A 27,192-nucleotide genomic window follows, 5' to 3' on the forward strand; every position below is an offset into this window, starting at 1 on the left:
TTTCTTGATGCCTCTTGAGGCATAAAAGTTTTAGATTTTTGATGACATTTAGTTTGTTTATTTTCTTGTTACTGTGGCGCACACTTTGGGAAATATTACTGAAATGCCACTTGATACTCTGGAAGCTTTGAGACATTAAAGCTTGTTTGGGCTTTTTAGGTCACCTTGGAGGAGGACTTCCTCCCCCATTCCAGCCAGCCGGGGTTCCTTCTCAGAGCTGGAAGCACAGAGCCTCAGGACCTTGGCAGTTTTTACATCCCCTCCCTCTCCTGAGGTCTACCACAATAGAGCAGCTGAAATGACAGTTTGGAAATGTCCTTTATTGTGAAACTCAATGGTCTTTGTCTCTGGGATTTGAAATTTTGATGCAGATGTTGGCAGCCAAGAGTTAGGAAGGAGGAGGGCAAGGGCCGGGAGAAGAAACCCTTCCACTGACTTCCATAGTGAGTCATTTCAATTCTCTGTGCCATCCTGGTTTTCTCACCCATAAAAATGGGGGAGAATACCTCCATCTGCCCATCTCAGTGGGGGTACTGTGAAGATGAATTAATCTGTATTTTTAAAAACACTTTGAGATCTTGGATTAAAGACATTACTGGAGCACAAGGTATTATTATAATAATAAATGATTTTATAGCAGGGAGAGTGCAGACACTAAAGCAAGGATTGGAAGAGGCAGGGAGGAGAGAGGCTCTGATCGCTGGAGCCTGGGCCCAGACACAGGTTTTTATTCTTAGAGGTGAGCTATGATTTCAAACTGTTTGGGTTATTTCACCTGAATTGCTTTACAGAATGCTTCCTATATAACTTCTGCCATAAGGGAAGATTAAAATCTTTTTAGGAAATAGGTTATGTACATTCAAACAATTAGAAGAAATGCAAGGCATTATAATGAGCTGAACTGAATATAACAGGTGTCAAAAAGAACGCAGAATAGATGGTGACGAAGATCAGCTTTGCCCAGGTCTATCACACACTAGCTGTGTGACCTTGCCTCTGTTTCTTCTGTGACCACAACTGTTTGTACAAAGGGCTTAGAATGATGGTTAGCAGATAGTAAGCACTCAGATGTTAGACGTATCTGGGATCTTGTCAGGGTCTGTTTTTGCTGGTTATGTAATCTTGGTTAAGTTGCTAGTTACCTTCTGATCCTCAGTTATCGATCTGTAAAATGGGTATAAGGATACTGACTAGCTCACAAGGTAACTGTGAGGATAGAGGGAGACAATGTAAATAGCATAGCACTGGGCCCTACAAATGGTAAGCATCCACCAAATGAGTTATTATTACTGTCATTGGCACTATTCCCTGCCGGAGGTGTGACGGGTGCGTTCAGTAATGGCTTAGATAAGTCAAGGGCCTTCTTTGGAACCTGGAGTTTGAGGTGGAAGAACGGGATAGATAGGATTTGGGTGATCAGAGAAGAAAGCAGGCTCACAGAAAGGCGCAAGTATGAGGAAGGACTGCCTCCCCCACCCCCAGCCCCAAGACAGGAAGGGACTCGGGGCTTCTCACTTTTCTCTTCAGCGGGGGGCCCTGGTTGGCTCTATCTGGTAGAGCCCCGGCGGCTGTTTACCCCCAAACTCCTTCCGCAGTCTCGGCTTTCACCTTCCCGGGAGGCAAAGGTAGGGCTCTGCAAGGTTGGAGCCGACCCTCCCTCCCCGAGGAATGTGGGTCCCGTTTCCACTTAACCTCTTCCCGGGCAGTCGGGAGCTAGGAGCCCCTCTGTCTTCACCCCACCCTCTGCCAGGATCCAGTTTCAAAGTCACCTGAAAGCCATTTCCTTCCGCTCCAGTCCCTCTCCTCCCCTCCCCTCCCTGTAAATCACCTGGAGTTTGCTCCCCTCCCTTCCCTGTAAATCACCTGGAGTTTGCATTAGCCTGGAGCAGATTTTATTTTTTTTAAGCTTGTGTTCTTTTTTTTAACAAGAACTCTCTTTGCCGTTTACTATACACACTTGTCTACACAGAACCCAGTGATTCGATATCAGAGTTCCATTCCTCCTCCCCAGATGGTAATGTCTAAGCAGTGGGATCTCTTCTGGGGCCCCACCCTGGCTTCCTCTCCTGCCTTGTGCTGGAACAGACAGCATCTTTCCCCTATCCTTACTGATGAATTATTTTGCGTTTTAAAATTTATGATCTTGCTCAAGTCCTTACTGAGTGTCCGTGACCCCCTTCCAGGTGTGTACCTTCCCATGGCCATAGTATTACATACAGCCGTAAAAACAAGAGACAGGTTCTCTATTACACAGGTTTCTGCATCTTGTTTTATCCACCTAGCAGCCTTTTAGTGGACTTCCGCCAGGTTACCCGTTTCTTCATCTCCTCAGCTCCCCCGAGGCCGGGATTTACATTTGGAACGGATCACAGGGACCGAGTTGAGGCGAGAAATTCGTGACGTGCCTTTCTGACTCAGAAAAGCCAAGGTGACCTGCTCTGGTAGGCTCGAGACCGCCCCCCACCCCAAGCCGATAGCAATTAATGTCTTCCTAAGCCCCCTTTCCTATCCGCACAACTGGGGCTGTTTGGCTGTGACACCGGCGTGACCCCCACCACGTGCGTCTTTGGATCTGCGAGCATCTAGGCGGCCCGGGAGCGGCTCGCGTAGGGCGGGTCGGTCACCGTCGGGGCGGCGCGCTCGCCCCACCTGCGGGCGTTAATCATTAGCGGCGCCCGTTCCCCTTCACCTCGGGCTCCGGCTCGCCGCGTCGCGAAGGTTCTCCGGGTCCCCGCGGAGCCGCCAATTGCTGGATTCCAGCGGCCGGCCCGAGTCTCCACCCACTGGAAAAATTCCTGGCCCGCCCCTCCCTCCCGCTCTCCCCTCCCTCCGCAGCTCTGGCCCCGCTCGCCCGGCCCCGACTTCCTGCCGGGCGCTGGGAAGGCGCGCGCGGGCTGGGGTCCCGGGGGCCAGCGTCAGCAGCTGGCTGCAACCCCGATCGCGGAGGGACCGTACTGTGGGCGGGAGCGGCCGGCAGCCTCAGCCCCTGCGGAGAGCGACTTTCAAACTCGCGCCTGCGTCGCGGCCGCACCTGGGCAGCCTCGCGCGCAGAGCGTGCGGGACCCGGCGGGGGGCGACCGCGCGGTGAGTGGCCCTCGCTTCTCCCATCTCCCTCGGCCAGTGGCAGTGCCTAGAGCCCCTCCGAAGTCCCCCACCCTCCCGGTTCCTCGCTCCAGCCCCCCGCCGGGTGGGGACTCGGGACGACTGAGGGGGGCCCGGGGCTGCGTTGGCGCCTTCCAGGGCGACCTCTCCCTCTCCCCCAACGCCAGTAGAGGACCGGAGCGCGGGAGGCTCGTACACCGAGACCTTTTCTGTCCTGTAGTCCCCACCCCGGAACCACAAGGAGCGAGCGCGCCAGGTGGCTCCGGGAAGCTCCGTTTGAAAGCCGGGAAGCCCGCGAGGCTGCGCCCGCCCGCTCCCCCTGCGCGCTCGGGCGCCAGAGGGCTGGCCCTTCCCTGGGACTGTGGGACTTGGGCCGGGTGGACCCTTCTGGGGAAGGACCTCAGCCTCTGGTCCTGGGAGCCCAACGGGCGCCTGCAGCTTGTTCCGGGTTGGTACTCCACAGTGCTCGTTCTTGAGAATCTCAGCTCCTGTCCTGGAAGGGTTAGAGTGGGTGCCAGAAAGGGAATGTCGGGAGCCGAAGGCATAGAGGCCACTGCCTGCCACTGTCGGCCTCGACATCGCCCACTCCTGAAATCTATTTGGTTTTCTCCCCATTCTCAGCCCTTTGGTTTGGAAAGCTAGGAGGAGAAGGGCAAACTTGAAATTTCAAGGTATTTTTAGGTAGCTCCTTTTACTCTTCGGAGCTGCTTTTGAAAACAAAGAGAAGAGTGGGAAATGTAATGGTAGGAGGCTGGGGAGGTGTGGCCTGGTGGGGGGGAGCGGCGCGGTGTTTGTGGCCGCGGTAAGAGTTTTATCCTCTAGGCCACTTGCTAAACTGTGGGCAGATGGAGGAGGCTGTCTTCTCCAGGGCCCCTGGGGAGGCAACTCCGACTGCATTATCCTACATGGAACCCTAGACTGGGTTCTTAAGAGTCTCCCTAGCCCTGCCTCTTCTTGAAACCCAGTCACATAGACCTTGCTTAAGAAATAATAAGTAGGGAGAGTAATGACATCGCCTGCTTCCTTTTAGGAGAGTGCTTTTCCAGCACTCATTGACTTAAGCTGGGAATGACTTCATTTCATCCTCCCAACAGAAAACCTAGATAGTAAGAGCCAAAGGAAGGTGTACCCCGTCCTGAGATCCCGGGGTGCCTAGTCTCTTCCTTCTAAGCCATGTTAGGTGCTCCTGGTGCTTTTGCTGAACCTGTTCTCTTCTCTGGGGGCTGGATGACCCCTTGGCTCCCTGGTATCTTGCTCTGGGGATAGAGCAGGGAGTCAACATGGGGTAAACCAAGTCCTAGAAGCAGAGGGAGTGGCTTAGGGGTTGTTTTATTAGATGTGGCCTATCAGGAAAGTGGAAAGAGCACTGGCCTGGGAGTCCAACACAGGATTTTGCTTGAATTTTAATCTGGCTCTACTGCATACCATCAAAGATTGGTAGAGTGACTAGTGCTGGAAGGCGCCTCTCATTAGCCTACTCTACACATGAAGGAAGCAGAGACCGAAGATGTCAGGTGATTTGAGCCTGATCCCTGTTGGCCAAACAGGGACTAGAACTCAGATTTCATGCTCTGGCTAATCCCTGCTTTCTCCAACATGACCTGGGCAAATCACATATCTTTCAGACTCAGTTTCCACGTGAGTAAAGCAGGGTACTTGCGTTCTCTTCCTTATAGAGGTTGTGGTAAGGATCACATAAAGCAGACTTGTAGAAAGCACTCCATAAACTCTTATACTGAATAAAGAGCTCACTGTGGCTAGAGGGGCTCTCAAGAGCTTTAACGTTTACTGGATATGTCCCCTGTGTGCCGCAGGAGATGGTAAATACCAGGGTCCTATGGTGGAGGTTTACATCTGTGGCCTGTGATATCTCAGCTCCAGAGTAAACATTTGGCTTACCAAATCCACAGCTAACGCAGGGTCACTGTGTTTACACCGGAGGAGGCCAAAGGCCATGGCTTGAGGGATGACTGGGGCGAGAAGGGAAAAGGGACTGTGTTCCAGACGCGTGGCTTGCCCCTTTACGTCCACCCCCTCTCAGAACCTTGTGAAGGAGGGCGCTGGGCTGCTAACTTTGGAGGGTTAATTGTGGAGCTATCTAGTTATTCTCTGTTTTACTGGGGTTGAGGGGACTCTGGGCTTTGGAGGGGGGTGTTGCCTTTGCAGCTGCACTGGGGCTCTCTTCAGCGACTCATTTGCCTCCCTCCCCCTTCCCCAGGCTGCCCCTCTGGCCTCGGCCTCTGCTCTGTGCTGGCTCTCTGGCCAGCTGCTTGTCCATAGGCCTTTGTTCCAGAGCTGCCTGCCCACCCTCCCCAGCAGAAGCCCTCAGGCTGGAGGCTTGGCAGCTGGAGGTCACTCCTGTGCAGGAAGGCTCTACTGGAATCCACAGGGGACCTGGCAGACCCTCATTGCCTCCTGTTGGGCTCCTCTTAGGGCTGCTAACTTGCTCCTGGCCACGCACTCTCACTTCCTTTTCTCCTCTCTTTCCCTAAATGGTTGGATTGTCCCTTTTTTTCTTCCTACAATTACGCTTCTTAGTTCTATTTTTAAGTATTCATTCATTCAACATTTATTTGGCGCCTACTGTATATGAATATAGATGTAGTGAACAAAATATACAAATATTGACCAGGAACTGACTTGTAGTGGGGGAGGCTGACAGTGAGCAAGATAGAAAATGAAATAGAAAGCATGTCAGTAAAAAACAACAACAAAAAGAAAGAATGTCAGTGATAGGTAGAGACATGTGATAGGGAAGGAAGTGGATATGCATTGCCATGGAGGGAGTAAGATGGCATTTTGGATGGAGTGTCCTGGGAAGCCGCCTGAGCAAGGGATATTGGAGATAATGCCTGAGGGAAGAATTTCCCTTCATCTCTTATCGCCTTTACTTGACTCCCACTTAGAGCAACCCACTGTGGGATTGAGGGGCCGGATTTGGAATTGGGTGCACCCAGGTTTGAATTCCGGCTTTGCAGCTTGCTAGCCCCTTGGTGCTGAACTCCTCTGAGCCTGTGTTTTTCTCGTGTAAAATGGAGTTAGTCATCATATCTACCATGTATGGTATTCTGTGAGAATGAACAATGAGAATGTGTTAAACGCTCAGCAAAGCTTCCAGAGGTGTTCAGTAAATGATAGTTGTATTATTTCTCCAACCAAAGTGTGTGGGGTTGGGGTAGCTCAAGATAGTTCATGCCATTGCTAAGGACTTAGGCTGAAAGGCTTTGTATTTCAAGTGTTGGGCAGGGGTGAGGAATTGGAGGGAGATAAAACAGAAATCCTGGTTAGTGCAGACTTTGTTAGTGAGACTTTTCTACCGTATCCTAGATTTCTGATGGTTGGGCTGAGGATGCCAGGCTCCCAGGTGTGTGGTGCTTTCCCCAGGATAGGCTGAACTGGGGGTAGCCCTGGCCTTCCCTTGCTCTGGAATTCCCCCAGCATCTAACCAACCCTGATGAATCACAGCATGGTCCCTGGCCTCTCTAGGCGGCCTCACAGCTGGGAAGGCTATCTGCCCCTCTCCCAGACTCCTGTAGATAAGTTATGTTCCGAGAGGGAGGGAGAGGAGGGCTGGGGAAATTGCATGGGGGGCAGGAGGATTCTGATGGAGCCTTATCTTGGGTTCTGCCCAGACTCTAACTGCTCAGCTCCCGCGGTGTCCACCCAGCCAGTCTGCAGTCTCTTCTCTGCTGGAACCACGGCCCTCAAAGGGAGGGGCCGGCTCTAAGACTGCTGTCAAAGCTGTGGTGAGCGGTTTCCTGGGGGCCCTGCCCTGGCTCAGGAAGCAGGGATGGGCTGTGGAGGGTGAGGTCTAGGGAAGTGGTCATCAGACAGACCACACCCCCTGCAGGCCCCGTGGCACAGGCAGGACAGCCAGGCAGGCCCTGTGGTGAAGGAACTTTCTGGGCCTGCCAGCTGGTGCCTAGAGACTGCATAAAGCTAGTTATAATCTGGCTTCAGAGGAAGTTAAAAAGATAGATGGCCCTGAACAGCCCCAGGCATTTTTGTTTTTGGTTTTGGGTGACTGTACTCAGAGGAGGAGGAAACCTGGGCAGGGTCCACTACCGCATGAGAAGGAGGTGCACCTGGAGACGTGTGGCAGTCCCCCTGGGAGTTAGCTGGCAGCTGGCGGGAATGATGGCTGGTCCTGTTAACTGGGCCCCCACTGTGTGCTCTTTATTTTGATTGGACGCTGTCTGAGGGCAGGAACTGTGCTGGCTTCATCTTTGTTCTGTGGCACCGAGAGCTGTATGAAGTGTAATCAACAAGGGTGTGAGCAGCTTGTGCTGAGGTCCGGGCCTGACAGTGATCTGGGCTCGGTGGGCTCGTTGGCTCCCACTTTTGTTCTGTGGAAGCTGAGTTGGGGGGTGGGGGCAGAGAAAGCAGTGGTGAGGGTTAGGCCCCTCCGGGTGGGCTGTGGCCATTTGGGAACATAGGCAAGGGGGAAAGCCAGGCTTTTTACAGTTCTCTTACAGGCCTTTGGGGAGGGCTCTCTGGTTTAAGCTGAGGGAATGGATTTATAAGGACCTTAAACTTCTTTCCTGGTGAGCAGATTGTGGGGCTGGACACAGGACCTGCACAAAGGCTCTGTCGGACTCAGTGGTGGCTGTCCATGCAGCCTTTTGGAAAACCCAGTCTGAGAGTCCTTGAAGTTGCTGATTATTGCTGGGGTCTGGCTGAGAATGCAGGGAGAGGTGTGAGAGGAGTGAGGTCTAGTTCTTACTGTGGTAACAGGATCTCAAGAGGAGAGATGGGTCCTACAAGTCCCGGAAGTGCTTCAAAACACATATCCTCTACTGTCCCAGCTGCAGGACTGTGCGTGTCTGTGTGTGTTTGTGTATATACAATGGAGGTTCTGGAGCAATAGTTGGCAAGTGTTTGTTGGCAGGAAAAGGGAACCAGTATTCATGCAGCGTCTTTCTGTCCTGCACGATGCTACATCCCCAGTGCTGCGTATTAGGATTCCAGTAAATATTTTTTTAAAGATTTGTTTATTTATTAGAGAGAGAGAGAACATGAGTAGGGGTGGGGCAGAGGGAGAGGGAGAAGCAGGCCTTCGGCTGAACAAGGAACCCAACATGGAACTTGATCCCATGACCCCAAGATCATGACCTGAGCTGAAGGCAGATACTCAACTGACTGAGCCACCCAGGCGCCCCTACCAATAAATATTTTTCATATAAGTGAAACCCTATTGTGTGGTAAAACCTTAGGAATTCAAGAAATCTTCACAAATGTTCTATTCCTGTCTAAAGACACCTAGGAAAGTTATGAAAGTTAACCCGTGGTGGGCTGCTATGGTAGGGGGGCAGGCAGCTCTGGATTTCTGCACTCTGGAGGAGAGCATGGCTGCTAGGATCACTGGGTCCAGTCCTGCCAGGTGCGCTGTGGGCTTTGCCCCCCTGCGGACAGGAGGGTGTACTTACAGTTTTGAGTATAGTTTGTCCCATACTAGGTCCCATATTATGCCATTGAAGGCAGTAGTGGGGGTCACTTCTGTGCTCTTTAGGACCTGTCCTCTCTGCAGCCTCGCTTATCTGCATCTAGCCAGTGAGCCTCAGAGCAGCCAGATTCCTACATTATTATTCAGCCCAGCTCCCTCAGACTCTAACTTTTATATGTACGTTATGCCATCCTCTTTCAGAGCCAGCAGCTGAAAGGAAGTAGCCAAGGAAAGAGAGTAAAGAGGTGAGCACAGAGAGGAAAAATGACCTCCTAGTTGTGGAAAGTCGGCAGTGAGAGTGGACAGAGGTCAGAATAGCAGGAAGGGCCAATGCTGGTGGAAGCCAGGGTCTCATTTAGGAGGAATGGCCTGGCACACCTGGGCCCTGGGCCCTGGGGAGGAGGGGGTCATCGTTTTCATAATGGATGCTTTGCTGTAATTGTGACCTTGAGTCATCCAGAAAAGGTTAAATTATGCTCCCTTGACTGTTGAGGAAGGCATGCAAGGAAGCCCTTACTGTGTTTTTTAAAAGATTCCCAACCCGATTGATGAAAAGTTTCAAAAATGCTGATACTCAGATACTAGTATCACTGTTCCTCTCAGCAAGGCAAAATAAGTGGTGTCACCCCCAACCACAGATAAGGAAGCGTAGTCCACCTGAGGTTGGAAATCGGTCCAGGATCCCTCGCCAAGACTTGGCAGGAATGAGATTTGAACTTTTGAATGACCCCTGGGCACAGGCACTCAACTTTACTGAAGACTGGTTCAAAACTCTCTTAAAAATGTGGCTTTTTGGACAGCAGTCTCCACGGGCATCCAGCCAGGGCGGTTTACTGTGTTATGGCCCCACCCAGGTAGATTGCCAGCTGCCCCACAGGGCACTTGCCTTAGGAGAAACAGGAATGCTTTCAGTCCATTTGCATTTTAAGCATTTCCTGGGTGCTGCGCAGCACTTTCGGAGGCCAGAAAATAACAGGGAGGAACTGCAGTTTCAGACATCACAGGCCTCTTTCCATCAGGAGCTTTGTTCCTTTGTTCTGGTCGGGGATGCTGCCGCAGAGTGCTTTGGTGTGCAGTCTTGGTGCTGGTTGTTGGGTCAGTCTCTGGGAGCCTGGGGACCCGCCCCTGCCTAGGAACCCCGACACGACTCCCTGTTCCCACTATCCAGTCCCGGCAAATGGTCATGGTATCATACTTGCCTCTCATTTATCATTGAGATAGAATGTTACGCATGCAGTGGAAGCTTCCTTTTTCTTGGGGAAACCTTTCTCTGGCCTCCCTCCCCAGAAGAGACATTCTCCTAAATATGTTGTTTATTATACCTTTGCATGTTTTTATACTTTTTACTGTTGTCTATAAGTCATGTATGGTATTGGGTTGTTTTTATTTTGACTATAAATAGCATCATGTTCGGTGTGGTTTTCTTTTTTTTTCTTTTTTAAATATTTTATTTATTTATTTGACAGGCAGAGATTACAAGTAGGCAGAGAGGCAGGCAGAGAGAGAGAGGAGGAAGCAGGCTCCCCGCTGAGCAGAGAGCCCCATGCGGGGCTGGATCCCAGGACTCTGGGACCATGACCTGAGCCGAAGGCAGAGGCTTTAACCCACTGAGCCACCCAGGCGCCCCAGTGTGGTTTTCTTGAACTTGGATTTTTTACCCAACATTGTTATCTAGATTTATCCATATTGATGTGTTTAAATCACATTTATTCATTTAACTGTTGTGTGGCACATATTGTATAATTTTATCACAGTTCCCTTACTGATGGACATCCATTTTGCACCACTGTAAATAATACCACTTTGAACATTTGGGCCCCAGTCTTCTCTGCCCTGTGTGTCAGCAATAAGTTGTGCTTTTCAAGACGCTGTGAAACAGTGTCCCAGAATGGTTTGGAACTAAGTTACGTTCTTACCAGAAATATGAGAACTGCTGTTTCACTAACTTTTGTACTGTGTCTTTAAATCTGGTAGGTATGAAATGGTATTTAAAAATTATTTAAAGCAAGGGTTTTTAAAATTAACACTTTTTTTTTTTTTAAAGATTTTATTTATTTGACAGAGAGAGATCACAAGTAGGCAGAGAGGCAGATAGAGAGTGAGAGAAGGAAGCAGGCTCCCCGCCGAGCAGAGAGCCCGATGCGGGACTCGATCCCAGGACCCTGAGATCATGACCTGAGCCGAAGGCAGCGGCTTAACCCACTGAGCCACCCAGGTGCCCCTAAAATTAACACTTTGATTATAGGTAGGGATGAACACTTTTCTTGTTTTTTTTTGGCCAGTCATGTTATTCTGTCTTTGCCCTGTACATTAAAAATTTCTTTTTGTTTTTAAGTGAGTAAAACACGTGTGCTCTGCAGTCCCCCAGCTCCCCTGCCCCCACTTGGTATAGATTCTGGTGCACTTTACTGAGAGTTGCCTTTGCCTTGGGGTGCCTGGGCGGCTCAGTCTGTTAAATGTCTGACTTGGTTTTGGCTCCCTTCATGATCTCAGCGTTTGTGAGATTGGCCCGCATCTGGCCACATGGTCACCAAGCAGTCTGGTTGAGAATCTCTCCCTCTCCCGCTCCCTGCTCTTGGGCTCTTTTGTCTGTGAGTGCACCTTCTGGTGTGCGCTCTTTCTCTCTCAAATTTAAAAAAACAAACCATAATTGCTATTGCCTTTTTCTTTTTGATTTATAGTAATTATATATGTTGAGTAACTGCTCTTTGGTAGGTTATATTCATTATAGCACTGTAAGTTATCGTAACTATTAATAAATGTCATTTTTTATAAGGAAATTTTAATTTTAATGTCAGATTTACTGATTTTTTTCTTTGTACTTTCTGTCTCTTGTTCAAGGAATCTTTTTCTATTCTGATTTTATAAATATATTAAAATATTTTCTTTTAAATTTAAGTTTTGCTTCTCATGGTTACGAATTCACCTGCAGTGTATTTTCTTTATATGAAACCAGATCTCAACTCTGGCTCCACACTAAAGCCTTACAAAGAGCTGTAAGAAAGAAAGGACTGATGTCTGAGTTTCACCTCCGATCAGACCAATAAAATAAAAATTATCTTGGGGTGGGGCCCAGGCTAGGTTATGAAATGCTCCAGGTGACTTTTATATCTAGCTAAAGTGGAGAACCACCCACCTTGTAAGGTTTTTTCCAGAGGAATAGCCAGATTTTCTAGGATTAGTTATTGAATAGTCTATACTTTTCCCACTGACTTACTACTTTTTAGATTTGATTGATTTATATCTTTGAGATATATTTCATATATCTTAAAATTCATCCATGTAAAGTGTTTAGTGGTTTTTAGTATATTCACAGAGTCCTGCAGCCATTACTATGAACTGATCCTAAAACATTTTTATCCTCCCCAAAAGAAACCCTTGCCCCTTATTTGTCATTTCCTGTTCTTCCCATCTCCCATCCCCATGCAACCACACATCTTTCTCTCTCTGTGCATTTGCCTCTTCTGGATATTTCACATAAATGAGTTCGTAAATACGTAGTTTATTATGACTTCTTTCCCTTATCATGGTGTTTTCGAGTTATGCATGTTGTGGAATGTAATCAGACCCTTCTTTTTCTTTTTATTGCCCAATGATCCATCATATGGATAAACTGCATTTTGTTTATCTTTTTTTTTTCTTAAAGATTTTTTTATTCATTTATTTGACAGAGATCACAAGTAAGCAGAGAGGCAGGCAGAGAAAGAAGAGGAAGCAGTCTCCCTGCTGAGCAGAGAGCCTGATGTGGGGCTCCATTCCAGGACCTGGGATCATGACCCAAGCCGAAGGCAGAGGCTTTAATCCACTGAGCCACCCAGGCACCCCTATTCAAATCTTTGCCCATTTTAAAATTGAGTTTTATTATTGTTGTTGTTGTTGTAAAGGTTCCTCAGATATTCTGGTTATAAGTGTGTTGTCGGATATATGATTTATAGCTACTTTCTCCCATTTTTGATTTGTCTTTTCACTTTCTTGATAGTGCCCTTTGTAACACTGGTTTTTAATTTTGATATAGTCTAATTTATCTACTTGTTTCGGTCCGTGTGATTTTAATATTTAAGAAGCTGTTGCTCACTCAGATTTACCAAGATTTACTCCTAAGTATTTTTGGAAGAGTTTTATAGTTTTAGATCTCACCTTTAGGTCCATGATACATTTTGCCTTGATTTTTGCATATGGTGTGAACTAGACGTCCCCATTCATTCTTTTGCATATGAATATCCAGTTGTCCTAGTACCATTTCTTGAAAGTCTGTTCTTTCCCTGTTGAATCATCTTGGTACCCTTGATGAAAATCAGTTGGCTGTAAATGTGAGGTTTTATTTCTGTACTCTCAATTCTGTTCTGTTAATCTAGATGTCTGCCTTTATGCCAGCACAACACGATCTTATGAAGTACAGCTTCCTAGTTAGTTTTGAAATAAGGAACTGTGAGTTTTCCAACTTTGGTCTTTTGCAAGATTGTTTTGTTTATTCTGGGTCTCTTTTCCACAGAAATTTTAGGATCAGCTTGTCAGTTTCCATTAAAAAAAAACCCAGCTGAGATTTTCACAGAGATGGTGTTAAGCTGGTAGATTGATTTGGTGAATACTGCTAGTTTAGCAATGTGAAGTGTTCTGATGGATGAGAACATGAAATTTTGTTCCATTGATTAAAATCTTTATTAATTCTTTCAACAGTGTTTTGTGGTTTCCAGTATAGAAGTTTTACACTGCTCTTGTTAAATGTATTCCAAAGTATTTTATGCTTTTTGCTGCTCTTATAAATGGTATTGCTTTCTTTGTTAATTTCATTTTTGGATTGTTCACTGACAGTGTGTAGGAATAAAATTGATTTTTGTGTGTTGATCTTGTATCCTGCCATGTCGCTGAACTCTTTCATTAGGACGAGTGGTTTTATAGTGAATTCCTAGGGTTTTGTATATATAAGATTATGTCATCTGTGAATAGAGATAGTTTTACTTCTTCCTTTTCAATCTGAATGTCTTTTATGTTTTTTTCTTGCTTAATTGCCCTGGCTAGAGCTGTAGTACAGTGTTGACTAGAAGTGACATGAGGGGACATCCTTGTTTTGCTCCTGATCTTAGGGGAAAGGCATTCAGTCTTTTTCCATTAAGTATGAAGTACCAAAAAAAAAAGTATGAAATACTTACAGTTTTTTGGTGTTTTTTTAAGGATTTTATTTATTTGACAGAGAGGGAGAAAGAAAGGGAATACAAGCGGGGCTAGCGGGAGAGGGAGAAGCAGGCTTCCCGCCGAGCCGAGAGCAGGGTGCCGGATGTGGGGCTACATCCCAGGACGCCAGGATCATGACCTGAGCTGAGCACAAGGCAGACGCTTAACGACTGAACTACCCAGGCACCTCCCAGGCACCTCCGGCAGGTTTTTTGTAGATGCTCTTTATAAGGATTGGAATGTTCCCTTCTCTTCCTAGTTTGTCGAAGTGTTTTTATTGTGGAAAGGTATCAGATTTTGTCAAATGTTTCTTCTGGGTTTACTGAGATTATCAGGTGGTTTTGTATTATTAATATCTTGAATTCTGTTAATTGATGCTTAGATGTTAATCCAATCTTGTATTTCTGGGATAAATCCATATAGTCATAGTGTATACTCCTTTTTATGTATTACTGGTTTCTATTTGTTAGTATTTTGCTGGGGATTCTTTGCATCTTTATTAGGGATTTTAGACTGTAGCTTTTTTCTTGTGATATCTTGTCTGGTTTTGATCTCAGGGTGATACACTCATAGAATAAGTTGGGAAGTGTTCCTTCTTCTATTTTTAGAAGAGTTTATAAAGGATTGGTATTAATTCCTTTAAGTATTTGGTAGAATTCACCAGTGGGGCCATCTAGTCCTGGGCTTTTCTTTATTGGGAAATTTATTTATTTCTTTATTTTAAGATTTATTTATTTGAGAGAGACAGGAGGAGGGGCAGAGGGAGAGGATCTTCAAGCAGACTCCCTATTGAACATGGAGCTCTCCAGAGGCTTGATCTCACAACCCATGAGGTCATGACCTGAGCTGAAACCAAGTCTCAGCCACCCAGGTTCCCAGATTTTTTTTTTAGCTAATGGAGTAACAGTTGGTTCCATCTTTTTACTCCCTTGTGATGGCTTATTTTGTTGTATGGTTATTAATGTTTATACTCAGCTCCTCTTCAGTGGTTGCAAAGAGTGGGATGCTTAAAAGTAAGGTGTTTTGGAAGTCTGCACTTACTGGTGATGATGATATCTAGGGCATAAAAGGGGTGGGTGGGTGGCTGAGGTGGAGTAGAGGAAAGGATTGTTGGAAGACTCTTCCAGAACTTTGCATGTCTGTCTGCTTCTTAAACAGGACTCTGCTCAAGAGTTACTTCCTCAAACATGAGAGGCAACGTGGTGGGGGTTGGGGGTAGGAAAAGAATGAATGAAACAAGATGGGATTGGGAGGGAGACAAACCATAAGAGACTCTTAATCTCACAAAACAAACAGGGTTGCTGGGGGGAGGAGGGGTCAGGTGAGGGTGGTGGGTTTATGGACATTGGGGAGGGTATATGCTATGGTGAGTGCTGTGAAGTGTGTAAACCTGGTGATTCACAGACCTCTACCCCAGGGCTAATAATCCATTATGTTAACAAAAACATTTAAAAAAGAGTTACTTCCTCAGAGTCTTCCTGGACCTCTTGACCAAATAACACCCCATCCCCCCACTTACTCCTTTTTTTTTTTTTTTCCTAAACATTTATTTTTATATTTTTGAGAGAGAGAGCCGGGGAGTGCATCCGAGCAAGGGGAGGGTCAGAGGGAGAGGGATAAACAGTCCCGCTGAGCAGGGAGCAGGACTCCACCCAGGACCCTGAGATCATGACCTGAGCTAAAGGCAGAGGCTTAACCCACTGAGCCACCAGGCGCCCCTCCATTACTTATTTTATTTTATTTTTTTAAAGATTTTATTTATTTATTTGTCAGAGACAGAGGGAGAGAGAGAGAGTGAGCACAGGCAGACAGAGAGGCAGGCAGAGGCAGAGGGAGAAGCAGGCTCCCTGCCGAGCAAGGAGCCCGATGTGGGACTCGATCCCAGGACGCTGGGATCATGACCTGAGCCGAAGGCAGCTGCTTAACCCACTGAGCCACCCAGGCGTCCCATCCATTACTTATTTTAAAAGATTTTATTTTTATTTATTAGAGAGAGAGAAAGCCCTACTCTTTTCTCTGCTTTATCTTCTTTATGACACTTATCACTATCCAGAAATATCTTAGTCATTTGTCTCCCTTTTATGTCCTTCTCCACTGGAAGGTAAGCGCCTGATAGCAAGGGTTTGTCTTACGTATTGCTGTGTTCCTATGACTGGGCACGTGGCTTATACTGCCAGTAAATGTTAGGAGTTTGAGTAATCCCGCTTGCAGATGGAAGTCCTCTCAGTTTCGATTCTATAGCCCTCAGCTGGTCTGGGTCTGACCAGGCAGTCAAGAAGAGGTGAACAGCTTGGCTCTCTGTTCCCAGACCTTTTTCTGTGCCTCCACTGGGGTTGTCTTTTTGTCCCATAAGAGCTCAGAAAATACCATCCACCCCGTGTGCTTTATTTCGGCCCTTTTCTATGTTTGCACAGCTTCCCATGTCAGCAGTAGGCATTTGAGTGTCAGAAGACATGGAGGCAAAAATGCACAAGATCTGGTTCTTAGCTATAGGAGGCTGTAACTGAGTTAAGAAGAGAGAGCATTCACAGAAGACTCTTCAGGGACTTGCTCGTCACAGAGCTGCTGTGAGGATGAGTATCCCTCGCAGTGACAGGGTGGAGAAAGGCAGCCGGTGCACCGGTCGTTGGGCCACCCTCAATGGGCACATAAGCCATTCCTTCTAGAAGCTTCTAAAAGGGAGTTATAAATTCCCAGGTGTCTCCATTTTGCCCCCTTAGATTGCCCCACAGTGGGAGAACTTGTTTTGAGCAAAGTTTATAAAACTTAAAGTGCCCGGGGGCGGGGCACCTGGGTGGCTCAGTGGGTTAAAGCCTCTGCCTTCGGCTCAGGTCATGATCCCAGGGTCCTGGGATCCAGCCGCATCTGGCTCTCTGCTCAACGGGGAGCCTGCTTCCCCCACTCTCTCTGCCTGCCTCTCTGCCTACTTGTGATTTCTGTCTGTCAAATAAATAAATAAAATCTTAAAAAAAAAAGTGCCCAAGGGCATTGGTACAAAGTGGGCTGAGGGAGTGCTATCTGCCTCTTTTAAGGCCCCGGGATTCCAGGAAACCCTGGCTGTCCCTCCTACGTCCCTGTTGGCCCTTGGGTAAGTGAGCACATAGCTCTGGACCTTGGGGTTGTTGGGAGGAGATTCCGTAGGGACTGTGTTGAGCACAGGGCCTGGTGCAGCCTGATGACATGCTAGTTGGGATTCCAGGCTGGCATTTTGGGAGCCACTGGTACCTCTGTTTCCTGATGTGTGAACCGCCTGCTGCGCACCTGCCCCTGCCCCTGGCTCCTCGCTCTTGTAAGAACAAGGGTTAATATCCTTCAGCTGAGGACCTGGGGTGGGGGAGGAGCCACATAAATGGAGTATTGTGCTGGTGAATGATCTGGCTTTGTTCAAGTGTCTTCGGGGTTTGACTTCCTGCAGTCAGTGTCCCCTTGTGTTGAATGGCTCAGAGATTTGCACGTCCTCACTGGGGCAGTGCTTACCTGCCAGATGTGATGGGGGTCCTCACTCAGGGGGACCTGCTGAATGAGGGAGAGAAGCCTCATTTCCTCTGTCAGAGTCCTCCCAGGGATCAGGAATGAAAGAAATGCAGCAAGTAGGACCCACACACGGAAGTGGTTCTGAATAGGACATTTATTGAAGAGGTTTTGCAGGAGGCGGCGGGCACTTTAATTCCCGAGGCTGTTGGTGGCAGCTCGCTGCTTGCCCCAAGCCTGTTAACTGCTCGGCTGCCAGGCCCCAGGTGGCCCTCCCGGTGTGCTCCGATGGGAGCCCTTTTGAGGAAGGCGGTAGGTACCCTTCCGAGGCCAGGCTGGGGAGTACAAGGGGGCCTGATGAGGACTCTGAGCTCTGGGCCTCCAGGCCTTTATAAACTCCCCCGTGAAACCTGGCCAGCCACAGGTTTGGGGGCAAAAGGTAGGTTTCTCCCTTGGGGGTTCAGAAACTGAGGAACCCCATGGATGCAGGTATAGGAGACCTGTTGTTTTTCCTCCTCTCCTGCCCTGCTTTCTTCTAGTGGATTGGTCAGTTGTGGCTGGGTGAGAGTGAGACAATCCTGTGTTCCTTTTTATATATTTTTTTTTTTTTAAGATTTTTTAAGATTTTATTTATTTATCAGAGAGAGAGGGGGGAAGAGAGCGAGCACAGGCAGACAGAATGGCAGGCAGAGGCAGAGGGAGAAGCAGGCTCCCCGCTGAGCAAGGAGCCCGATGTGGGACTTGATCCCAGGACGCTGGGATCATGACCTGAGCCGAAGGCAGCTGCTTAACCAACTGAGCCACCCAGGCGTCCCGTTTTTTTTTTTTTTTTAAAGATTTTATTTATTTATTTGTCAGAGAGAGAGTGAATGAGAGCGAGCACAGGCAGACAGAGTGGAAGGAAGAGTCAGAGGGAGAAGCAGGCTCCCTGCGGAGCAAGGAGCCCGATGTGGGACTCGATCCCAGGACGCTGGGATCATGACCTGAGCCGAAGGCAGCCGCTTAACCAACTGAGCCACCCAGGTGTCCCCTGTGTTCCTTTTTAGAGGAGACTGCGGGCAAATCTGCTGGGGTTTCAGAGGCCCTTCTGATTTCTGAACATGCAGCGTTGGGTGGTTTAGAGAAGGGGCCGCTGTTGGAGGGACCATCACCAAAGTGCACACATGCTGGGAAAAGCAGAGTTAATCTCTTTCTTCCTGAAGTTTATTTTTCCCAGAATCCACAGAGGGTGGTTAGTTTGGATAAAATCTAAGTGGTGGCAGGACAGCAAGTGAAAGGAAGTTCTCCTGACCCTGTCATCCCAGGGGACACTGCTGGGCAGGGCTGTGCCCACCACCACCACTTCCGGAGCTCTGGGCCACAGGAGTGGGGTGAGCGGGCGCCAGGTTGTTGCCCTGTCTTGGGTGGATTTTTTACCTTGAAGCGAGGCCTTGCTTTTCCAGGAGTGGGAGCGGGCTGCCTGGGCTGTGCTGCTCCATACCACTTGCATCCCCTCACCTGAGAACCTGGGGTTTGGTGACAGCCACGTCTCCGGACTGTGTTCTGGTCTCCCGACTTCTCAGCTGAGGGACAAATCTCCTTTCCTCCCACCTGGGAACTGGTTGGATGAGTTTCTTGGGCCTCCCTGGTTGAGGCCCCTTAGAGGGGAAGGTGAGGGCCCTCTGGGGTGGAGGCAGGTGGTGTGGGGCGGAGAGTGGAGAAGGGGCCGCCTTGGGCTCTGGGAGAGGGTTCTGTGAGGGGAAGTCTGTGAGGCCTTGCTATGTGAAGGGCTGGTGCCTTTGAGAATCGACACTTACGGGAGTCTATGAAGTCTGACCTCCCTGGGTCAGGCACCAGGCCCGAGATCAGCATCTGGGGAAAATATTGGGGTGGGGGTTCATCAGTACACTTTTGCTGTAATGCCCAAGAAGTGGGGCAGGCCAGGGGGGTTTGATGGATGGCAGCAGTTCACAAAAGGGGATTGCTCACGTGAACGAACACACTTTTCTGGGTCTGGATGGTCATGCTTGGAATTAGAGAGGAAATTGTGTTTGGGGGAGCCGCCTTGTTGGCAGCCTTGTCCCCTAATTCTGATTTGCTTGGGGAGGGAAAGTGAGAATTTGGGGGAAGGGAGGAAACCCTCAGGTGGTGAGATGTATTCTGACCAACCCCTAGCCTTTGGCCTGGAATCCTAGTGGGACCTTTTTATCCAGCAGAGCCCCCAGATCTCAGTTTTCTACAGTCGGTGTTCTCTTCCTGCATTCGGAAGCATGTAATTTACACGAAACTTTGTTTCTTCACCTTTTCTTGGATCCTAGTTGCTCCCCCCGCCGCTGCACAAGGGTTGGAATAGGTCTTGTTCTTTCTAGCAGATGCTTCCTTGGGTCATTCTCTCTTTCTCCTACCTGATGCTCTCTCTGAGGAGTCAGCACCTTCTTGGGCCTCTGGATTCTTCCTGAACACTTATTTGGCTCTACAGACACCTGGTGCCAAAGCCATGTGTGGTTTGTTCTTTCCTGGGGTCCATGCTCACACCTCAGCTCTCAGTCTGAGAGTCTCCGTGGTTGGTAGTTTTTCTTCAGGTGTGGCTCTGGCGTGTCCTTCCCACAGAACTACTGCCCATGCGTTCTCTAGTCCGATGCCCTCCAGCCTGGCCTCTTGCTGCCAGCTACCCTAGATCCTTGGGAGGTCCTGGGCCTTTTAGGACTGAACTCTCCCATGCTGCTGCCTTTGCCCCGGGGACCCTCCCATTTCTTCATCACTTGGCAAGTACAAGCTTATTCATCATTCAAGGCTCAGCTGAAGCCTCACCTTTAAAGCTGCTCAGATGCCCCAGGTAGTACCAGCTACTCCCTCTTCTGCCAGCACAGTTTCTGTATTTTTACATCTGTATAGCACTGAAGGCGTTGCCTAGCAGAGAATTTGTTTATAGGGCTCTTTTTCCTTCTAGAATTCGGTTCCTCAAAGACAGGGACAATGTCTTACTCATTTCATTATCCCCAGGGCCTAGCATCATGCTCAGAAGTGTGGAACGAATTGCCAAACTGGAGGCAGCCTTGAACCCCCAGACTACCCACGACCCCACTCTCCACTCCTTTTGTTATTGGGGCACTTGTCTTGCTTCTCCAGAGAGAGGATCAACCCTCAAGAGTGCGAGCTCTGTATGTGATTCATCTCTGTCTCCCACAAAGCTGCCATAGTGTCTTTGTGCAAAGTGAGTGCTTGAAAATACTTGTCCAGTGAATTCTGCAGCTCACGGCCTTGGCAGGGCAGGGACTGTTCTCCCTACACGAGAGGGTGGGCGCGCTCGTCTGCTGTGGCGCAGAAGGCTTACTGCCTCGCTCCTTCAACCCCCTCCCCCCCCGCCTCGCCCCTGCTGAACAGCAGACCTGGGACGGGGTTGGGGCAGCGCTGCCTGGAGTCCTGGGGCTCACTCATGCTTACTCTGTCATTTGCACTGCTCCCCACCTTCTTTGATATTCCTGTGATTTAGGAAATGGGTGAGCAGCAAGGCTTTTCCCAGTACCTTGAGTTTTTGTCTTATATCCTGGTTCTTCACATGTCCACCTTGCAGCTGGATTTTGTTTTTTCTTTAAAACACAAGGGTTAGTGTCGAGGATGGTTGTGACTGGTCACTTACTTGTGCCTTTGCCACCTTCCCTTTCCTGTAGTTCTGTTCCTGCTTGCCCCTGTGTTCCTCTTTCTGTTCCTCTTCAGCTCCTAGCAGGACACCTTGTCTTTCCCTGTGGAGCCCTGAGGAATGTGGTCTGCCTGCTGCAACAAAGGGCTCTGACTCACTTAGACTTCATCTTCTGCTTTGCCCTTCTGTTGGCCATGGATACCAGACTCTGCCTTTCCAGCCGAATTGCTTATATTTTCCCGCATGGAAAATCATGGTTCGAGTCCGCGTTGGGATTGTACATGTTGGATGGCTGGTGGGGGAGGATTAGGTCATGCCAGTTCACCAAGCTGAACTTTTATCTTTATTCTTCATGTGAGGTGTGGGTAAAAATTATAGGCACAAATCAGGAAAAAAAAAAAAAGGCACTTGCCCCAGTGCTTGTGGAACAAATAATAACTTCTCCGTCCTTGTCATCCTGCCACTTAGGGTGGCTTTACTGTGTGGCAGATCTTGACTTGCATCCTCTCCATTTTGGGGACCAGTCAGGTGGGTGCTTTTGTTCTCATTTTGCAGATGAGGAACTTAAAGCTCCGAAAGGTGAGGTGGCTTGCCCAAGGCCACACAGGGCCAACCAGGTGGAGTCGTTGGGTTTTAGACCAGATCTGCCTGGCTGTGGAGCCTGTGGAACCGTTTAGTGTGCATAACCTCTGCTTTGCAGACTCCTGGGCACACGTGTGTGTGCTTCTCTCTCCTCCTCTGCTAGGGACTTAGAGGGTCCTGGTGGGACCTCTCTGTTCCCACTTTGCTTCCTGCCGAGATTCTCCAGGGCCTTTGAACGTGATGGAACAGTAAATGCTGCAACTGTTGAAGGTGTTGGCTCAAGTTTCCTCCTTGCTCCCACTCCAGCTGAGAGGCTCCCAAACCAGCAGCTCCTGCCCTGGCTCCACCATGGGGACAAGAGGGCTGATTTGCAGGGAGAGGTTCCTGAAGTTTGCTGGTAAGGAGTGGAGGTCCCAGGGCTTTTGTGTCTAATGAGAGAGAGGTGGGGCCTCTGGGACACCAAATTTGTCTGTGATTTCTAGCCCCAGCTTTAGCTGCTCCATCTTCTGGGGACATTGTGTTATTTCTGTTGACTTACCCTGGCTGTGAGTGGTAGTGATTGCTCTCATTGGCCTTTAGTATGTATGCATATGAAACATCCTGGTAGACAGCTTTTCCTGGGCTATTTGTAGGGGGCCCTTGTTATAGTCATTTCTATAAATTCCAAAGTGGCTCCTTGGCCACTTTTCCCTTCCTCTCAGTTTTTTGTGGCTGGTCACTTGGTATGTGGCATGACAGCAAGGCAGCTGTGCCTCTGCTCTAGTCCCTTGTCTGGGGCCAAGGAGGACAGGATTGCTAGGTTGAATGAGCAGTCCCTGTTCCTGGGTACCTTGACAGACTGGAAACCTGGTAGTGACTAGTGTGGAAATGCGTTAGTCTGGGAGGATCTGGCCCAGCCCTTGGTTTTGACCACTGTTTCTCTTTCACCTGACCGTGGAACTGGTGAAAGGTGCTGCTGCACAGTCCTGCAGCACTTGAAGTGGTCCTTAGGGTCACTAGAGTTAAGGGAAGTGTGTATTAGTGTCCTCTGGCTGTTGTAACAAACCCCACAAGCTTCGTGGCTTGAAACAATATGTATTTGCTGTCTTATAGTTCTGGAGGTCAGAACTGAATCTGGATCCACATGGCTCTGTTACTTCTGGAGGCTCCAAGATTTGTTTTCTCTCCCTTCCCAGCCTTCGGAAGCCGTCCAGATCCTTTGCTGGTGGTCCCTTTCCTCTGTCTGCAAAGCTGCAGCCTCTTTCTGCCTGTCCCTCTGCTTTTGTTGTCACATCAACTTCTGACTCCTGTATCCCTCTTGTAAGGACCCTTGGGATTGCATTAGGCTCACCCAGGGAACCTAGGGATAGTCTCCCCATCCCAGGATCCTTGACTTGATCATATCTGCACAGTCTCTTTTGTCATATAAAACAGCCATAGGATCTTTATATCCAGGGACAATTAGGGTGTGCTTATTCTTTGGGGGGGCATTGGGGAGGGGAGAAGTCTACAGTAGTATGGGTGTTGGATGCTCCAGAAGTGGTTGAGGAGGCCTTTCTGAAGGAGGTTATCTGACCGAATTCGTGTAGGGAGAGATGATCTGGGACACATCCCAGCTCTGAGAATCCACATGAGAAAATGTCGGGGCTAGGAGGTGGTGGGGTTAGTGAGGCGCGGGTGGGTGGTCCTCCCACTGAGACGAGATGCCAGGGGCTTTGCTTCCCTTCCAAGGCCAGGCTGAGGAAGTTTTCTGCACGTCAGTCTATAGGCCCAGACTTCCTCCCAGAATTCAGGTGGGAAGGCTCCCCTGGCAGCCACGATCCCCTTTCCTTCCCAGCAGCTGAAGTCCTGCTTCAAAGACCCGGCCAACCTTGGTGGCTCCTGCTGTTTGGGGTGGTGGGAAAAGGAATTCACGAGGGAATATAAATTCGTGAGGGGAAATGACTTTGAGCCAGCTGGCCTGGGTTTGTGGCCCAGAAACCCTGATGACACTGTTTGCACAGCCTCTGTGATAGTCACGTTGCTCACATGGAACATATCAAATACAGTCATTCCCCAGGGAGCCTTCCCTTGTCCTGCCTTAGGGTGCTTAGAGCCCCTGAGTCTCTGGGGAGGGGCCGGAGGGACCCGAGTGAGGAAGCTGCTGCGGCACGGGACAATGACCCAGACCCTCTCAGGGATCCTCCTGTCCCACAGAAAGCCCCTGTGGCTGTGGTGAGAGGTGGTCCCCCCACACCTGTGGTGGAGGGGGAGCCGCAGGAAGAGCCAGGCAAGAGCCAGGCGTGGGGCGGTGCTGGGCTGTGGGTGACAGCACAGCCGAGTGGGCTCTGCGCCCTGGCGTGAGATCTCTGCGGCCGTTCCCCTTGCTCCTGCCGTGCTTGTCTGGAGAGACTGCAGCTCTCCTCTGTTGCTTCCTTCTGGTACCCTCTCTGTGGACGTCCTAACACAGGACTCGGGGGCCATCCTTCTGGGGAAGGTACAAGGCGGCTGGCTGGCCAGGTTTGGAGAGCCTTTGGACTGGGTAGGAGGTGCATTTGAGAGATGAAAGGAGCCCCTGGGGAGGTGTGCAGGGCTGGCCGGTGTTGGAGCAGTTGCCTCTGGGAGAGCGCCCTGCTCTTTCCCTGCCTGCCTCTAGGACAGGTGTGTCAGGCTTCCGCTCGCTGCTTGGGTGGGGGTGAGGGGGTGGGGGTGAGGGGCGGAAGGTGAAAGGATGACATCAGCCTCCTCCGCACCTGGAGCCAGCCTCTCTGAAGCAACCTGTTCTCTGGGGCGGCTCCAGAGTTGACCCACACAGAGGGTTGTCCGGTGAGTGCCCCCCTCCTTCTCCTGCCTTCTCCTCAGCAGCCCGCTGGCCAGGGAGGGAGGACCAGAAGGGAATGTTGCTGAGTCCTGGGGATTCCCCAGGGCCAGAAAAGGAGAGGTTCTCCGGAGGGTTCCAGGTGAGTGCCTCGTAGGACCGTCTTTTCTTTCTTTGTCCCCCCCCCCTTTTTTTTTTGGTAGGCTCCACACTGGGCATGGAGCCCACTTGGGGCTTGAACTCAGGACCCTGAGACCAAGACCTAAGCTGAGATCAAGAGTTGGCCACTTAACCAACGGCGTCACCCAGGCACCCCGGGACCATCTTTTCTCAAGTTGGTGGTCGGGGAGCAGGGTCCTTTTGCCTCAGTGACCAGAGGCCTGAGGATAGAACATGAGGGATAATGATGGGTTTTGCCATTTTTTTCTGTTGGAAGCATGAGTCTGGGTTAGGTTGGGGCATGGGGCTGAGGCCTCATGAGGAGGAGAAGGATGTGAGACTTGACCCCTGTCATCTGTTGTGGGAATCCAAGGGGCCTGCTGCAGCCTGCCTCTCTGCCTGGGGACATTCGGGGAAGCTACTCAGAAGGGAGGGCCTATAACCTTGGGAGGTGTGGGCAGAGGAAGGGTGCGGATTGTGTTCATATAGAGAGAGAGAGTTTAAAAAAAAAAAAAAAAAAAAAGAATCCTTCCTCTCCGGGACCCCCCCCCGCCATGTTTATCTGAGCTACTTCTTCTGTCCATCAAAAAGAAGGGCTTAGGGGACCATCACAGGTGTGGGACTGGAGATACCAAGTTTTCTAGAAGACTGATTCACTGATTGATGATTGGACTGACTCATGTTGAGAGATGGAAGAGGTCATGGCAGGGGGAGACTTCGGGAAACTGGAGACTGGGTGCGGTAGGAGAAGGAAGGCGTGGGCATCTGGCTTGAAGGTTTGGCCGCTCTCTGCCTGTCTCCCACTTCCCCAGCCAGACTGTGTCTTCTGGATGCGTCTGAAGACCTAAGTTCCAGTCATGGCTTTGAGGTGAACCTTGCAGTTTGGGGTGATACGCAGTGGAGAGGAAGGAAAGGTTGCCTCTGGCTGGGGCATGTGGCAGGTGCAGGTTCTGTTCTGTCTCTGGGAGTCTGAACTACACACTTAGTAATGGTTGGACTTAGGCTTTTAGGACCAGAATGCGCTCAGATTGAGTGCGATGGCTCTGCTAACAGCCCCCCACCCCCAGATTCTGCCTTGTTTGCTCTCCCTGCTGGACATGCTTGTCATCCTCCCTTTTGTGTCTTTTCATTCTTTCCCAGGAATTCTCTTGTCCTAGAGAGCCTTGTGGTCCTGGGTCTCCTGATCCCTGCAGAGCTTGTCTCATGCGGGGAATTATAGCCCGGTCCTGGTGACCTCAGTGACCTCGTGCTTTTTCCCTTTTCCATGACCTGCGATCCTTTGACCTGGAATCTGTATTTTACCATGTTGTTCCAGCAGGAGGGTAAATTGCCAGATGTAGAGTAGCAGGTCTAGAAATGGCTATAAGGAATCTTTACTTTCATTCCTTTACTGTCTCCATGGCTGTCATAGGATAAAATGAAGTATCATGTTAAAAGCCGTGATCTTTGAAGACTTAATAAGTCCCCTATGGCTTAGGCTGAGGCAAGGCCATAGCATCCAGGTCTGTGACTAATCGTTTGCCTCTGGCCCTGGCTTGTGTGAAATCCGTTAGGGAGACAGCAGGCAGGGGAGCGGGAACACTGGGGCTTGTGCGCCCCAGTACACATCCAGGCTCTACCACATGCTGCTTTTGTGGCCTCAGGTTTCTGTATCTGTAAAATGGGGTAGTGATAGTACTGAGTTCGTAGAGCTGCTAGGAGATCAAAGTGACTCGCTGTGTCATGGCAGTTAGAACCCTGCAGCACTCGGCTGGTATGCTTTGTTTCAGCCGCAGGGGTCTGCTGGCATGGAGGTGGGGGCTGCTGGGTATGGGGGGCTTGCTGCTGGCATGGCTGCTCCTTTGACGACGTGAGCTTGCTTTTCAGGGAGACGGCTGCTTCCACCAGAGATTTCTCCAAGGAGAAGAGATGCTCTTGTTTTGTTTCAGGATTCATAGGGCAATGGGGGTCCCTGAAGAGTGACCCTCAGAAGGCCTCCCTGAGAGTATAGAGGGAGTGGTGAGGGGTTTTTTAAAACTGATTTGGCCAGCTGTGAAATCCATCTGGGACTTAGCATCCCCATAGGGGCTGACTGACCCCAGGTTTGATCTGGGAAAGGTCTTAGGTCTTAAGTTTCTGCCCCATTGTTCCAGCTGCGACTGTGCGTGTGGGGGGGGTGCGGGCGGGGACGGGACAGCCAGCGGCTGGGGGGTTGGGAGGGAGACTGCAGCAGGCTTTGAAGGACTCCAGAGTCCCATGGCCCTGGGGGTTAAGGACTTGGGTGGAGTTTGGATCTTTGTCGTTCTTTGTGCCGAAATGACAGAGCTTTACCCTGTGGGCTGGTGCTTTAGAAAGGCCCAGCTGGTTAATTTTAAAGGCTCTTTTGAGGAGGGAGGGAACAGCAACAGTGCTGCATTTCCCAAGGGGCTCTAGTCTGAGATGCTTAGGGTTTCACCAAGATGAGCCTATTAATTCTCCTTTGTTGTACCTGGAAGGGAGGGAGAAGGCAGGATTGTCTTTAGTGTGCCCCTTGTGTCCTTATCTGCAGCTGGAGAAGCTCCTGGAGGTCACTGTGGCCACACCCAGAGCTGGAGCGGGTCCTGCTAGCCTCTTGACTTGAGCTCAGTACAGGTGCCAGTTTGTTTGCCATCATCTCTTTGCCAGATCGCTGCTACGGCCCCAGAGCTCGGGTCACTTACAGTCTAGGGCAGGGGATCTCAAACTAGTCACAGTCACGGAGTGGTCGGGGTAATCCTGCGGTGCCGTAAGAGTATGTAGAAGGGGGCGTCCAGGTTTGTTTTCTGGGGACTGGCTTCTAATCTGAAACCTAAGGATTGGGCATAAGTGACAGGGGGTGGGGGCGAGTATGGTTTGGGATAGATGAGGTGG

General features: G+C 49.8%; 1 protein-coding gene across 12 annotated transcripts in view; it reads left to right on the plus strand.

Annotated features, from left to right (window-relative positions):
* Positions 1 to 27,192, plus strand: part of PLEKHG3 (pleckstrin homology and RhoGEF domain containing G3) — a 69,107-nt gene that overhangs the window by 24,247 nt on the left and 17,668 nt on the right. For 5 of the 12 annotated variants that reach the window (XM_045070426.1, XM_045070441.1, XM_045070434.1 and 2 more), the window contains exon 1: positions 24,093 to 24,307. The exons of 1 other annotated variant lie outside the window; for it this stretch is intronic. In XM_045070426.1, coding sequence (XP_044926361.1) covers positions 24,245 to 24,307 — 63 coding nt within the window. In that variant the 5' untranslated portion in view covers positions 24,093 to 24,244. Of the gene's footprint in view, positions 1 to 2,685; positions 3,085 to 24,092; positions 24,308 to 27,192 lie in introns of those variants that run through there. 6 more of the 12 variants (XM_004738928.3, XM_045070480.1, XM_004738929.3 and 3 more) reach the window with 4 other exon arrangements.

This window comes from Mustela putorius, unplaced genomic scaffold, assembly GCF_011764305.1.
Source record: "Mustela putorius furo isolate JIRA1106 unplaced genomic scaffold, ASM1176430v1.1 tig00000129_pilon_pilon_pilon, whole genome shotgun sequence".
Taxonomy (NCBI): domain Eukaryota; kingdom Metazoa; phylum Chordata; class Mammalia; order Carnivora; family Mustelidae; genus Mustela; species Mustela putorius.